Below are 14,219 nucleotides of genomic sequence, written 5' to 3' on the forward strand. Positions count from 1 at the left end.
ACGGGAAAGAGAGGATATCCTGAGGACGTTCGCCTTGACTGGAAAAACGGAGGTGCTCTGCTCCAAGCTGGTCCTCAGCAGGCTACTTAGGGCAATCGTTGGGGTCTGGGAAACAGCGGCACTGGAACTCGGTCTCTCGCTTCCTGGGAGATGCTCTTAGCGTGCGTGTCACGTCTCCGTGCCGTGGGTGTGAATGCTGTGCCAGAAAGGGGCTCGGGATTGTTGCTCATGTGAGGTCAGTTCAGGGCGACTCTGGGAACTTCTTGCTTCATTCCACAAGGACAAAGTGTTGGCCAGGGCTGGAGTTAGAGGGTGCATCTTCCCTGAGAGCCGGTACTGCGGAGCTACGGATGGTGCTACCAGCGTGGGCTTGTCTGAGCTCGGCCTTTCGCCTCTTCCAGGTGTCCCTTCTGCAGAGGCAGCTGGCCCAAGGACGACAATCCCAGCAGGACTATACTGAACGCTGTGCCAAGACCAGCCAGGAGCCGTCGGACCTTCACCAGGAGCTGCCTCGCTCCTCAGCAGCTGTGCTCAGGGAGCCCGAAGCTGCTGCTCTGGGGGCAGAGTCCCGAAGGCTGGATCAGTCTCCGAACGCTCTTTTGCTGCAGAGGAGCAGCCACAGCATGGCAGCCATCCTCTGTCCTGCCCTTCCCAGACACACGTGATGTGTGACAGTGATTGTTTATTAAAAAAAGTTTAAAGAATATTTGCCGGACTGCGCTTTTTGAGTAGGACAAAGCAAGCGGTGGGTAAAGATGTGGCTCAGGAAAGACTCTCCTAGTTCTTGACTTGCACAAGTGAGCTGTTAGGAGCTGTCGCCTGACTTAACCCCCTGAGTTCCCAGCCGTTCGGTGTTATGAAAATGAAGGGGCCAAGAGCACACACCAGGGATGGAAGGTGGGGCAAGAGAGTGGGTGTTTTTCCTTCCGTCTGTGCTTCAGCACAAAAAGCGCCGGTGCTCTCCCGAGATGATTTGCTTTCGGCTTTGCTGCTGCGCCAGGCAGCCTGCGGGAGAGCTGGGCTGTTCTCCGAAGGGCCTTAGTGACAAACTCGAGACCTTTCCCAGGCAGAGGCAAGGGATGGGACGGGAATGGATGGGGAGGAGGGGAAAGCGAGTGAAACGGGCGCTCTCCCCGCAGCTTGGCCTTGGTAAGAAGGCCTTTGCAGGCCACCGATGGCGGCAGTCTCAGCTGGAGGTCAGGCAGCTTTGTTTCCTTCTGTTGGAAACGTGTTGATGGCTTGCAGAGCTGTTCTGCCATTCTCTGAGCTGTCCTGTGCTGCTCCAGATTCTTTTACTCCCCCTGTCAGCATTGGCCTCTTTTTTGGCTTTTGATAAGCTGCAGAGAGATGCCTGTGTTGTCCATGAATCCGAGCGGGGCTACTACTCTCGCCTGTGGCCAAAGAAACAAACTGTGTAGCTCTGAATCCTTTTTCTGGGGCCAGACCCAGGGCTGCATGTTTCTATTTATGCTTTTGGTTGTGAGTTCTGCACCTTTCAGAACTGTGTGTGTTTGAGCCTCGAGAGCAGGAGGAAGCTGGACCTCAGTGTCTGCTGCCTTGTACCGTTTTGAATGGGAACGGCACCGGGAAATTGTTGAAATTGTATTGTAAGCTGTACAGGCAACAGTGCTCCGGGGGGGAAAGGAGCTGGGGGTGCTGGTCGAGAGTCGGCTGAACATGAGCAGGCAGTGTGCCCAGGTGGCCACGAAGGCCAGCAGCATCCTGGCTTGTATCAAAGAGTGTGGCCGGCAGGACTAGGGAAGCGCTCGTCCCCCTGTCCTTGGCACTGGTGAGGGGGCACCTGGAATACCGGGTTCGGTTTGGGGCCCCTTGCTGCAAGACAGACATGGAGGTGCTGGAGCGTGTCCAGAGAAGGGCTACGAAGGTGGCGAAGGGTCTGGAGCCCAAGTCTTACGAGGAGCGGCTGAGGGACCTGGGGCTGTTTAGCCTGGAGAAAAGGAGGCTGAGTGGAGACCTTCTCGCTTTCTGGACATTCAGGCATCCAGAGAGGACATCTGGACATCCAGAGTGGGCCAGAGGAAGGGATCACTGCGGGGAGCCAAAGGAACATCACAGAGCGTCGAAAAAGTTGCCATTCCCTGAGGACAAAAGGCCCTACCCAGGCCAATACACTTGCATGTTCTATGCAACAGGGAGGTAGATGCTGGAGCCACAGTGGCGTGGGCACAGGCACACACTAACACCTGATGTGCTCCCTGAAGCACATGCCTTGTGATCATATTGCCATCTGTAGGTGGTTCTCATTCGGATGCAGCCCTGCTGCTGAACTCCAGCCAGCTGACAGCCACAGGGTCCTTCTCAGGGAAAGCTCAGATCACCTGCTTGATCTGCCAGAGGACGCTGCGGAATAAAGGCAGGGGCTGAGCCAAACAAAAAATGCCGGGCTTGCCCATGGAGCCCAGGACTCCCTGGGTGTGCTCTAAAATATACCATATACAGTTGGTCATCCCAACATGGCTCCAAGGAGGCTCCGTTGGATACGTGATGCCAAGAGTCAGAATTTGTTCACTGCTGCAAACTTGCAGTTTGACCTGCACATGGAAATCTTTATTCTAGTGATCTATCAGGAATTTCATTGTCCTTTCCCAGGTGAATCAATTTCCAGAAAGGACTTACAAGATCCAGTTGAGTAAACTCTCTATATTAAGCCATTTGCTGTCACTTTGCTTTTGCTTATTGAAACTAAAGAACTTTCTGTTTCTGTGAGAATTTAGACCACTGCACAACAGCTTTTTGGAGACTGATTTTTTAAAAGTATGAGTAGATCATTTCAGGAAGGAACTTAACAGCTCTGTGCTTTTCGAAAGGAAAGAATTGCAGAAAACTCAGAGATGCTATAATGAAAAATTGCTCTTGTCTCGGGCCAGAGCAAAACCAAGATAATAAAGTTCCTACTAACATGGGAAATTGCAGCATGCTTTTAAAAGGCTGTGCTACAATGTCATGATGATAAATAAAAAACTGGAGTCCCCAACACCAGAAGGACATGGAGCTGCTGGAGCGGGTCCAGGGAAGGCCACGAAGATGATCCGAGGGCTGGAGCACCTCTGCCATGGAGACAGGCTGAGAGAGTTGGGGCTGTTCAGCCTGGAGAAGAGAAGGCTCCGGGGTGATCTTATTGCAGCCTTCCAGTGCCTAAAGGGGCTACAGGAAAGCTGGAGAGGGGCTTTTTACAAGGGTGTGTAGTGACAGGACAAGGGGCAATGGATTTAAACTGAAAGAGGGGAGATTTCAATGGGATATAAGGAAGAAATTTTTCACTCTGAGGGTGGTGAGGCACTGGACCAGGTTGCCCAGAGAAGCTGTAGCTGCCCCATCCCTGGAAGTGTTCAAGGCCAGGTTGGATGGGGCTTTGGGCAACCTGGTGTAGTGGAGGGTGTCCCTGCCCATGGCAGGGGGGCTGGAACTAGATGATCTTTGAGGTCCCTTCCAACCCAAACCATTCTGTGATTCTATGGTTCTATGATTCCAAAGAAAGAATCGTGTCACTGGTTATCAGGAGACTTGGCTAGGCCTCTGAGCAGTAGTAAGCTACAGATGGGACAAACCTAGAGAGAAGCACAGGGGTACCATCCACTGCATGTCCTGTCTCAAGAACACTAGTACTACAAGGTACCTGTCTGCTGCAATGATGTGTATGTGGCAGGTCCAGAAAGCCAGGCACAGCATGAAACAGGAAACAGCACTTTCGGATGTCACTTGTCATCAATGGAAAGCCAGTTGTTTTGGGATCTGAGTAGTCTCAAAGTGGTGAAGATCTGGAACAAGAATTTCAGGAGACCTTATGCAAGGAGTTCACCTGAAACACTACAGGCAAAACCAAAGCTGGGCCACTGGGAATCAAGTCCCATGACGACAGCCCAGCTGAGGCCACAGCATTTTGATAGCAAGACTGGGCAACTCTTGTTTCCACTGTAGATCCAAGGACACAGGAGCCTTAGAGTGCCCAGAGCTGCCCCCACCACGTCCCACACCCCAGGCACAGCAGGGCAGGAGGGTGTGAGAGCACATGGTTGGAGCCATCTAGCTGCTTGTGGTGACTCTGACAGTGAGTCCCTTTGGAGACAGCGGCCACCGTGGTGCTTAGACACACGCAGAGACACTGAGCTCTCTCAGAGCAGCACTTCAGGAAGAGATGAAAAGTTGAGACAGCGTAGAACGACCCCCTCACCCAGCAGCGGTGCTGTGCACGGAAGGGCATCGTCTTTATAGATCGAACTTGTCCAGCTGCAGTTTCAGAAATTTGATTTCTTTTCTATCTTGGTCTTGTTTGACAGGAATTTATAGCTTTAAATTAACCTCTCTCTTCATCTTCTGATCAATAATGTAGAGCTCCTTCAGCCACTTTGTCTAAAGGTTTTCAGAGCTCATTCCCTAAAGCCTTTTTTGTAATCTCTGCTTCACAACGCGCTACCCCCAGTTCTGAGTATTTTTGATGTTGCCCAGATTTCTAATGACACTTCAGCTACGTGCAAACACGGGGCTGAATCCATCTCAAACCATGTTCAGGCTTCGACTCTGTTGGAGATGACCATCTGCACAGCCTTAAGAGAGAAAAACAAGACACGAGCTAAAAGTGCAGCGAGTCACACTGCGGCAGTGACCTGCTCGTGATTGCGTCACCACCTTGGGAGGCTTCGCTCCCTGCTCGCAGCCGGGGCCGTTCCTGCTGCAGAACCGGCAGGAAAAGATCCCACCCTGTTCTCTGCGCGTTGGGGTGTCGCGCCAGACGGGAGCTCCTGCTCCAGCGGCGCTCAAGGGCTGACGCTGGGATTTTGGGAGAGCGCTCGCGCTGCCCTCCCCGTGCCATGGCGCTTTCCCACCGTCCCTGCGGTGTGTCCCCGTCCCCCCCGCCCCTCCGGCGCCCGGGACCGTCTCCCCGCGCTCTCCGCGGCCGCTGACGCTCCGAGCCGCGCTCGCCGGGCTCAGCGCTGCCGGGGCGGCCTCTCCCCCGCGGCAGCACCGCGGCCCGGCGCGGAGCGGAACGCGAACCGCCGCCACGGAGCGGCCCCGGCCGGGCGCGGCGCTCCCGGCCCGCGGCCCCGCTCCCGGCCGCGCCCGGCGGGGGGGGGGCGGTCCCGGGGGGGCGGGGCGGGGCCGCGCGCGATGGCGGCGGCGGCCCCGGCGGAGGCGCGGGGCCGGGGCTGCCTGCGGCGCCGGCTGCGGAGCGCGCAGGAGGCGCAGCAGCGCCAGGCGGGGCTGGTGCGGCGGCTGCAGGCGAAGGTGAGCGCGGCGGCGCCCGCCCGGGGGGAGCTGCCCGGGGCCGGGCCGCGGCGGCGGGGCCGGAGCTCGGCGGAGGCCCCGGGAGCCGCCGCTGCTCCGCCCGGCCCGGCCCGGCCCGGCCCCGCGCGGGGGGCGCCTGGCGCTGCCGCTGCCCCCCCCGGGCCCCTCGGTCGGTCTCCGCGCTCCCGCGGGGATGCCGGGCGTGCGGCCGCCGCCGTGCGGCCCGGTGAGCGGGAGGCTGAGCCCGGGCGGGAGCGGGGCCGGCTGCGGCCCGTTGCAAAGGCCGACGGGGAGCGCGGTGGCCGCAGGCCGGGCACGGCTGCCCGGGGCTCCCCTCGCTCTGCTTCCCGTCGCTGCTGTGGGATGAGCACGGAGCGCTGCGTGCGAAGGGAACCCCGGCCCGCTTTCCTTAATGTTGGAGAAGCGGAGCTTCCCGACATCCCAACGACTCCTCGCCGGCTGGATCAGCAGCACCGTGAAACGGGCTGAGCTTGGGCTGGAAAGACTTGGAGAAAAGCCAGTGCAGGAGAAGCTGCGTGTTAAAAGCTGCGTTTGCTCATCTTCACTCCGTGTGCCCGTGCAGGTGCTGCAGTACCGGACTCGCTGTCGAGAGCTGGAGCAGCAGGGGGAGGCAGGAGGGGTGAGTGTGCCGGTTGCTGGCTGAAGACAGTGCGTAGAGTGCGGTAATGCCGGCAAAAAAAACCCTCCCCAAAGCAAGGTCAGAGGAAGACAAAATTTTGCTCCCTGGGGCTTTAAAGAAGCGCTGTAAGTTTGCCCGTCAGTGTTTCGTGCAGTTGCCGTTCTTAGAGCAGCCAGTAGTTCCAGAAAACCCTACCCAGAAGGATTGTAGTTTTGGGAAAGGAGTCTTTATTGGGGGAGTACCATTTTGTCCGAGGCGTCAGGAGCTGCACTGCCTGTAACGCTGTCTGGCCGTCTCTGAAAAAGAATTGGTTGAAACTCAGCATTTCAGAAGGCGAGAGTGCTGGTGTTCAACATACAGAGCTGGCTCTGTGCTTTTCTTTCTGCCTCACAGCTGAAGTAAACCTGGCAACGGAGGGTGGGAGAGTAGGAGAGCATTCCCAGGGTTTGAGTCAAAGGGAGCGCTGGCGGTTGTGAGCTGAGGATGCCTTCCTGGGAGAGCACAACAGTAGGAGAGCTACTCCCGTTGAGTAACACCCTTGCCCTCCCTTCCTCTCTGTTGTCAGGCTACCGCTATGCCTGGGAGAAGCCACGAGCTGCTGAGATACCCAACAAACAGAGGGGAAAGTGATGGCTGCTAATAGTAGGGAAGGGAACACAAGAATTGGACTAAACCTTTCCATTCTTCTTCAGGGGTGCCTTCCAGGCAGGTGGGAAGCCACAGAAGAGCACAGCCTAGAGAAAGCACTGCTTCAGGTGGAAGAGGAGCAGCAAAGGTACAAGGACCAGGCGTTGCCTCCTACTTGGTATCGTGGTGCTTATGGAAGTGGGGGAAAACCTGTCAGTGCTACTGAGTGTCCCCAAGGGAAGCGGTTGGGCAAGGTGCTGTGGAAGGAGAGAGGTCCACAGTCTGTTGTCTGTGGGGCAGTAATAGTGCTGTGCACTGAACAGCTCTGTTTTGAGTGGGGGGTGATTCCGAGTGACCTCCAAAGGTCTCTTTCCAGCCGGAATTATTCTGTAGTTCAGTAGGTGAGTGACTTGGGACGATGCTAGAGAAAGGCGATGCGTCCAGTGGTCAGACAGCGTGAAGGGGAGGCAAGATGTGAACTGTGGGCATCATCAAAGTTGAAGAGAAAGGGGAAACCAAAATTGTAAATGGAAACAGAAGGCTTGAAGCAAATGCGTTTGCCATCACCGAGAGATCTTAGTTAATCCTAGAAAGCACTTTTGCTGCCTGTCAGTTTGACCACAAAGTCGGTGTTGAGGGAGGTGGGAAATCACGGGATGCTGCTTGTGGGTCATGGTTGTTCAGTGACCTCCTTGCTGTTTCTCCCTTTGCAAGGTGTGAGAATCTGTCAGAAGTGAACGCTCTGCTGCGGGACCACCTCGGTAAAGCCAATGAGGTTAATTCCGCCCTTAAAGAAGATGTCGGGAAACTGATGGCGGATTGGATGAGGGCCCGGGAGGAGCTGGAGTGGAAGGAGAGCGAATGGCGCAATGAACGTGAGGTGAGGACAGGCTACAGGGGTGTCAGATGTGAGGCCAGAGTGAAATGAGAATGCATTTTATTTCTGAGCTGGAGAACTTGCTCTGTGACAGTTGTGTCTTTGCTGAGGATGTGTTGGTGTTGAGGAGCAGAAGAGAGGGGTGTGAGATGGGGGAGTGTCAGCAACTTGTGTTGATGGAGGTTGCTCACCTGCTGTGACCGTACTGCATGGGCTTCAAGAGAAATGCTCACTGTTGCTGATATCCACTCCTGTGGGAGGAGCGTGGATGTTCCCTTCCTTGACATCAGGTGGCAGGTCTGCTGAGGACGCTTCTGTGGGGCCTGTTCAGTCCTTGATGCCCCTGTTGGAATCGTTCCTCAAGGAGACCTGGTGATGGTAGCTGTACCGTCTCCTCTCTGAAAGACTTGTGCGGTGACGGCGCAGGCTGAGTTGGCATTTCTTCTTGTCTTTGCACGTTTAGCTTTATGACAGCTACTTAAGGGGGGAACGGAACCGTCTCCTCAGCCTGTGGCGTCAGGTGGTGACCTTCCGCCGCCGTTTCCTGGAAATGAAGACTGCCACCGACCGGTGAGTAGAAGTTAAGGCTACATCTCTTGCAGAGAAAGTGTAGCTGCCCTTCAGAGCTGCTTTTGAGCCTCCATGGTACGTTAGTTGCGCCCAGAGCTATGATTTCTCCTTTGGCAGTCTGAAGCAATGCCGTTAAGCGTGCCCGAGGCTATTTTTCAGGATCATTTTGTTTTGTGCTGGTTTTCCGATAAAACCGAGGGGCCTGGGCTAGGAGCAGGGCAGAGGCTCTGACCAGATGACTCGGCGATGGTGATGTTTGGGCATATTGGCACGGACACAGGCACATGTGGGCACATTGGAGGAGACTCACCAAAGCTACGCAGGCAGCGTGTAGAGCAGTGCCTTTATTAATAGAGAGTGATGAAAATCTGCCTTAAATGTTACTGAGTTTCTTTTCCTGCTGCTCCTGATGGAAAGATCATTCATGGCTATCTATATTCTTTTTCTTCTCATTTCCAGCTTACTTTTCTTCTGGTCGTTTTGTATCTGCTTATTCCTGTACCAGCATTGTTGAGAGAAAGAATAGAGCTTCTCTACCCTGTTACTGCATTTATCCAATTTATTTCGCATAGTTTGAAACCTCCTTTTTATAGAATCATAGAATCATAGAATGGTTAGGGCTGGAAGGGACCTTCAAAGGTCATCCAGTCCAACCCCCCTGCAAGGAACAGGGACATCTCCAACTAGATCAGGTTGCTCAGGGCCTTGTCCAACGTGGCCTTGAACGTCTCCAGGGATGGAGCATCCACCACCTCTCTGGGCAACCTGTTCCAGTGTTCTACCACTCTCATAGTAAAAAATTTTTTCCTAATATCCAACCTGAACCTACCTCCCTCTATTTTAAAACCATTACCCCTTGTCCTATCATAACTGGCCCTCCTGAACAGCCTCTCCCCATCTTTCCTGTAGGCCCCCTTGAGGTACTGGAAGACCGCTATAAGGTCACCCCAGAGCCTCCTCTTCTCCAGGCTGAACAGCCCCAACTCTTTCAGCCTGTCCTCATAGGAAAGGTGCTCCAGCCCTCTTATCATCTTCGTGGCCCTCCTCTGGACCCTCTCCAACTGGTCCATGTCCTTCTTATGTTGGGGGCTCCAGAACTGGACGCAGTACTCCAAGTGAGGTCTCACAAGGGCAGAGTAGAGGGGGAGAATCACCTCCCTCGACCTGCTGGCCACGCTCCTCTTGATGCAGCCCAGGACGCGGTTGGCCTTCTGGGCCGCAAGAGCACATTGCCGGCTCATATTGAGCTTCTCGTCCACCAGTACTCCCAAGTCCTTCTCCTCAGGGCTGCTCTCGATCCAATCACCACCCAGTCTGTATTTATTCCTGGGATTGCCACGACCCAGATGTAGGACCTTGCATTTGGCCTGGTTAAACTTCATGAGGTTGGTACGGGCCCACCTCTCCAGCCTGTCAAGGTCCCTCTGGATGGCATCCCTCCCTTCCAGCGTGTCGACGGCACCACACAGCTTGGTGTCATCGGCGAACTTGCTGAGGGTGCACTCCATGCCACTGTCCACGTCACCGACAAAGATGTTGAAGAGGGCCGGGCCCAACACGGACCCCTGAGGGACGCCACTCGTGACCGGTCTCCACTTGGACATCGAGCCGTTGACCACTACTCTCTGAGTGCGGCCATTGAGCCAATTCCTTATCCACCGAGTGGTCCATCCATCAAACCCATGACTCTCTAATTTAGAGAGAAGAATGTCGTGCGGGACAGTGTCAAAAGCTTTGCACAAGTCCAGGTAGATGACATCCATTGGTCGACCCTTGTCCACCGATGCTGTCACCCCATCGTAAAAGGCCACCAAGTTGGTCAGGCAACTGATTGTTCCTTGTTCCTGGCTCTCTGAGGTTCCTTTCTCACAGTTGCCTTCTACACAAACAACAATAGCATAGCCTTAATAGTACATTCTTCTGGTGTCAGCATGCCATTCCAAACCCTGGATTCCTGTCAGCCATTTATAAGCTTTCCTTAATGTGGGAGTTTGCCTGCCCTGCTATTTAATTCTTGTGTTATTTGTGCTTTTTTTTTGTTACAACGTCTTAGGCTTATTCTCCCACCACCTTCCTGAAATGTTGCTGATACAGATGTTGTCACGAGCCTGGTAGCTGTCCCAGCGCTGATAAGAATATGTTGCTTAAGGCAGATCCCCTAGGTACAAAAGCTGGAGACCCTGATAAAATTCATCTATTAATGTTACTAAGATAGGGGAGGAGCAACAATTAGTAAGAGTAATCGGAGGTCCCTGAAGCCTTCTGGCTGTTCCATCTGTTCCTTCTTCTCTGTGAGGAGAAAACAGGCTCATTCCTCAACTATCCAGTGGACTCCTTGCTCCACTGTCAAGATGTGTCCTGATTCCAGAATGTTGGATGAGTGACTTGTCCCCAACGAAGATGTCGTCTTTCCTGCCAGCTTTTACTGCCAAAGGGAGTCAGCTGACAAAGATGGGGGTGTGAACACGAGCTCTTTCTTTATCTTGCTTCAGAGATTTGTCAGAGCTGAAGGCAGAGCAACTGAGGCTTTTTGGATCTATCCTTGTAAACTGCTCCAGTCTAAACTCCGGCGTACAGCTCTGGGAGTCCCTCACTCGGGGTAGACCTGTCCTGAAGGATCAGGCAGAGCAGCAAGCGGGACAGGAAATAAGCCAGAAGCCTCAGGAAGTGATGTGCTTCCAAGTCAAGGGGGACCTGGAGAAGAAGGAGCTTCAGGACAGGTAAAAGTGTTTTAAACTGTGCTGTGACGTTATCTTTTGTGGCTGCTTCTTGGATTCGTAGATGGGCTGCGTTCATGTTTCAAACACACCTGTTCTGCCCAGCCTTGTTTCTGTCCTTAGTCAAACTATTGTTTTCAACAGAAAGGACAGAAAAGCTGTCTGACTGACAGAAGCTCTTCTGAGTGAGACAAGACTGGAAAAGAAATTCCATATTACAGTGTTTTTGCTGTGAACTGATTCTTGGTGAGAAATTGAGACCAGCACCAAGAGAGCTCTGTCTCTTGTGCAGCCCTTTTGCCAGCCAGGGGTGTTCTAAAGGAGTTGGGAGAAATTTGCCCAGGGCCGTCATAAGCAGTGTAGCACCTCTGTCCTGACAATTCCGTGCAAGACTGAGTGCAGAGGGCCTTTGGGGCAAGAAGGGCCATTTTGCAACATCCCCTGTAGAGATCGACGTTGCCTTTGCTGTAGGTTCAGGGTTGAGCTTTCTCTGCTATGCTTTTGGGAGCAGCTTGGCTCTTGAACAGGTGATGGTGTGCAATGCTTTTGGAATGGCACGTGGACCTTCTCTTCTCAGGGTGATGGAGCTCTCAGCCTTGCTTGTGCAGTCTCAGAAGCAGAACGAGGAAAAGGAGAAGACCATGAAAACACTTAACTGCACTGTGGAGATTCTAGTAGGTTTTCCCTTTCTATGGGAGATTGTGCAGTGTTTGCTCTCCAGCCTTAGCACGGAGAGGTGTAGCTTCCTCCAGAGGAGTGGTAAGGATGCTGACTGTGTGGGAACATCAAGCACATTGCCAAAATGTTCCTGGTGTGCTAGGCCCATGTAGAGTCAGTGCTGGTGCAGGCAGTGGCAGGGGAGCTGCAGCCAATTCCAGTGTCTTCCTCAGGGAGGTTGCACCAATGCTCTTCGGCCTGTGCCTTGAAGTCTCTAGGGATCAAAGCTCCTTGGAACTGACAGCTTGATGGCAATCTATAGAAACCAGCTGTTGGTCTTTGTGGTCTTAGTTTTAGCAAAGAAGAAATTGAATACATGGGGGAAGAAATTGAATACTGGAATCACTAGGGCTGAGGCTCATTGGCATGACAGTGCCACTGAGGATGGGAAGGCTACAGCAGGGAGCAGCTCTTCCCTGCCCACCCTTTCCTCCTTCTGTTCTCAGGAAGCAAGTTGCTTAGAGAGAGAGTATGAAGCGTCATTGACCAAAGGTGCCAAAGAAGAGAATCTTTCCCTCCATAAGCTGATAAAAAATATAACTGAGGTGAGTAGAGAGTTGGGACTGCATCCCTGTAGATTTGGTTTAAAAGTACCTGAGGAAGGCAACAGACTAGCCCGGGGAATAGATAAGTATGTTGTTTAACATACTGGCTGTTTAATTTTTTATACATTTTTTCTGACATAAAGCCTGTTGTAACGTCCGAGTTGGCTGTCCTGTGACACTCCAGCTGTCACTAGAAGTTTCAGTGCTTTTGCCTATACTGTCCCACTAAGGTCTCTCTTGGGCTGTGCTTTCTGAGTTGGCTGCTTGACATTTGTATCCAGTGTTTCTTGGAGGCTTGAGTAATTCTTGAGCAATGACTCTGTTCTTCAGATTTTTATGAAAGTTACTGACTCCATTGATGCACTCCTCAACTCTGCTCCTTCACTCCACCGACCATTATCTCCCCAGAGCTGCAACTGGTCTAACTGTTTAGGGGTAACTTTAACTTAGTCCTAAACTACGTTCTATGGAGGGGGGGTTTAATCATCAGATCATTTACACAGCCTCTCACAAATCAGTTATTTCCCTTTATCTAGTCATTTTTATCCTCTTGTGTTATTGCTCGGAGTAATTTTAAACATTAGCTTCTTTGTCGCTATTTTCCAGTATTCCTCAGCTTCCTTGTTTCCTGGGAAGCATCAATGTTTCCTTTCATTGCTATTTTCAGTGTTGGTCTGGTGCTCGTGTATGTGGCTCCAAGAAGCTGAAGGAGACCAAAATCAAACCCAAGAGCTTCAAGAAACTGAGTGTTCAGGCAGCCCCCAGCCACTTCACACTTGTTTCTTGTTTATAGTAGCTGTATTCAGAAATCCCTGGCATACTCACAGGGAAAAAACCTTTCTGTTGACTGAAGAAATAAGACAATTGAGTTTTTAATGACTGTAGGGTGAAGTGGAAGGAAAAAGGAGAAATAGATACAAAAAGTCAAGTGGTATGAGCAAAGACTAACAGCTTGATGTGGCTTTCAGGTGGTGTTAAATGACAGCGACAGCATGGTCAGCGTTCTCTGCGCTGACAGCTCCCAGCATGCAGAGCCTAGCAACATCCTTTCTTGTCTGAGCTCCGCTGATGCAGAACATGCCTTCCTATTGGTTCAGGAAGCACTGGCAAGGAGGCGAGGTGCAACACAGGTGAGAATTTCTGCTTGTCTTCCCTTTTGGCCACAGGCTCAGCTGCTAATGCCTCACTCAGCTTCAAACCTTTCCCTTTACTTGGCCAGTTTCTTTCTAGCCTTCCCACTCTTGCTACCGTATTGCCTTGCCAGTCTCACCAGCTCTGTGTTCTCCTGCTTTTCTATCCTTGATCTCCAGCCCCTCATGAAAGCTTTTGCCTTCAGGTGAGCTGTCTCTCTGCTTGCTTCATCTCCCAGCTCTCTGGAGCCATCTTCCCTGCTCCTTATTGCTTGTTTGTGCTCTTTCCCTGCCCATTCCTTACAGGCCCTCAAAGAAGAGCTTTCTGCCAGGCAGGACTCTATTGATTTCCTGCAGCAGCAGCACAGAGAGCAGGAAGAGAAGTGCAGGAAGCTGCAGCACAGGCTTGAGCAACTGGAGGAGGAGCGCGAGACATCCAGCAGCCACCAGCAGCACCTCCAGTCTGTGGTAGAAGCCCTCAGAAGGCGAGTGTTTCCTCCTCCTCCTGTGTTCTAGAGGCAATTCCAATTCGGGGAGTTCAGAGGTGTGGTGGGCAAAGAACTCGCCTGCCCTACCATGTGCATGCCTCTGTTTGGCACTTCAGCATCCTCCTGTCACTGCTTTTCATGCTCTACTGTGTATCCTAAGGCTGCCTTGGAGATTCAGAACGATGTTGGAATCCAAGACGCCTCCTTCTCGACATACTGCTTCTCTGAATGCTGTTCTCTGGGTGCCCTTTCCTGGCCACTGCTTCTCCCTGAAGGAAGGCAAACGCCTGCCTTCCTTTCTCTTTCCCTCTTCAGTTAGCTTGCGAGGGGAAGAGCAAGATCTTCCTTACCATGCTCCCCACAACTCCACCCTGGAATGATGAAGATGGGATCTGTGACTCTTTGTTCTTCTAACTGAGCCTTGTCTCTGCAGTGACTGTGCACAGCTCGAGACATCCAGGGAACAGCTACAGCAGCAGCTTGAAGTAGCGCAGCAAGAAGCCTCACGTCTGCGTCAGAGTAACGCTGAACTGCAGCTGAAGGAAGATTCGGCCCAGAGGGAAAAGGTGGAGCAGCAACAGATGATGGAGAGAGCACATCGTGACCAGGAGCTCCTGTGAGTCTTAAAGCTTTCTCTGGGCGGGCGTGGGCGTTGCTGGAGTTT

At 52.9% G+C, this 14,219-nt stretch overlaps 1 protein-coding gene across 1 annotated transcript in view; it reads left to right on the plus strand.

Moving 5' to 3' along the window:
* Positions 1–5,127: 5,127 nt before the first annotated feature.
* CEP250 (centrosomal protein 250) overlaps positions 5,128–14,219 on the plus strand; it is a 32,199-nt gene continuing 23,107 nt past the window's right edge. The window contains 13 exon segments of the mRNA XM_086623131.1: positions 5,128–5,244; positions 5,828–5,884; positions 6,577–6,659; positions 7,226–7,391; positions 7,852–7,958; positions 10,451–10,680; positions 10,768–10,824; positions 10,827–10,860; positions 11,253–11,349; positions 11,839–11,937; positions 12,906–13,067; positions 13,374–13,552; positions 13,989–14,171. Of these exon segments, the coding sequence (XP_086479257.1) occupies positions 5,128–5,244; positions 5,828–5,884; positions 6,577–6,659; positions 7,226–7,391; positions 7,852–7,958; positions 10,451–10,680; positions 10,768–10,824; positions 10,827–10,860; positions 11,253–11,349; positions 11,839–11,937; positions 12,906–13,067; positions 13,374–13,552; positions 13,989–14,171 (1,571 nt within the window).

This window comes from Tauraco erythrolophus, chromosome 18 (genome assembly GCF_009769465.1).
Source record: "Tauraco erythrolophus isolate bTauEry1 chromosome 18, bTauEry1.pri, whole genome shotgun sequence".
Classification (NCBI taxonomy): Eukaryota; Metazoa; Chordata; class Aves; order Musophagiformes; family Musophagidae; genus Tauraco; species Tauraco erythrolophus.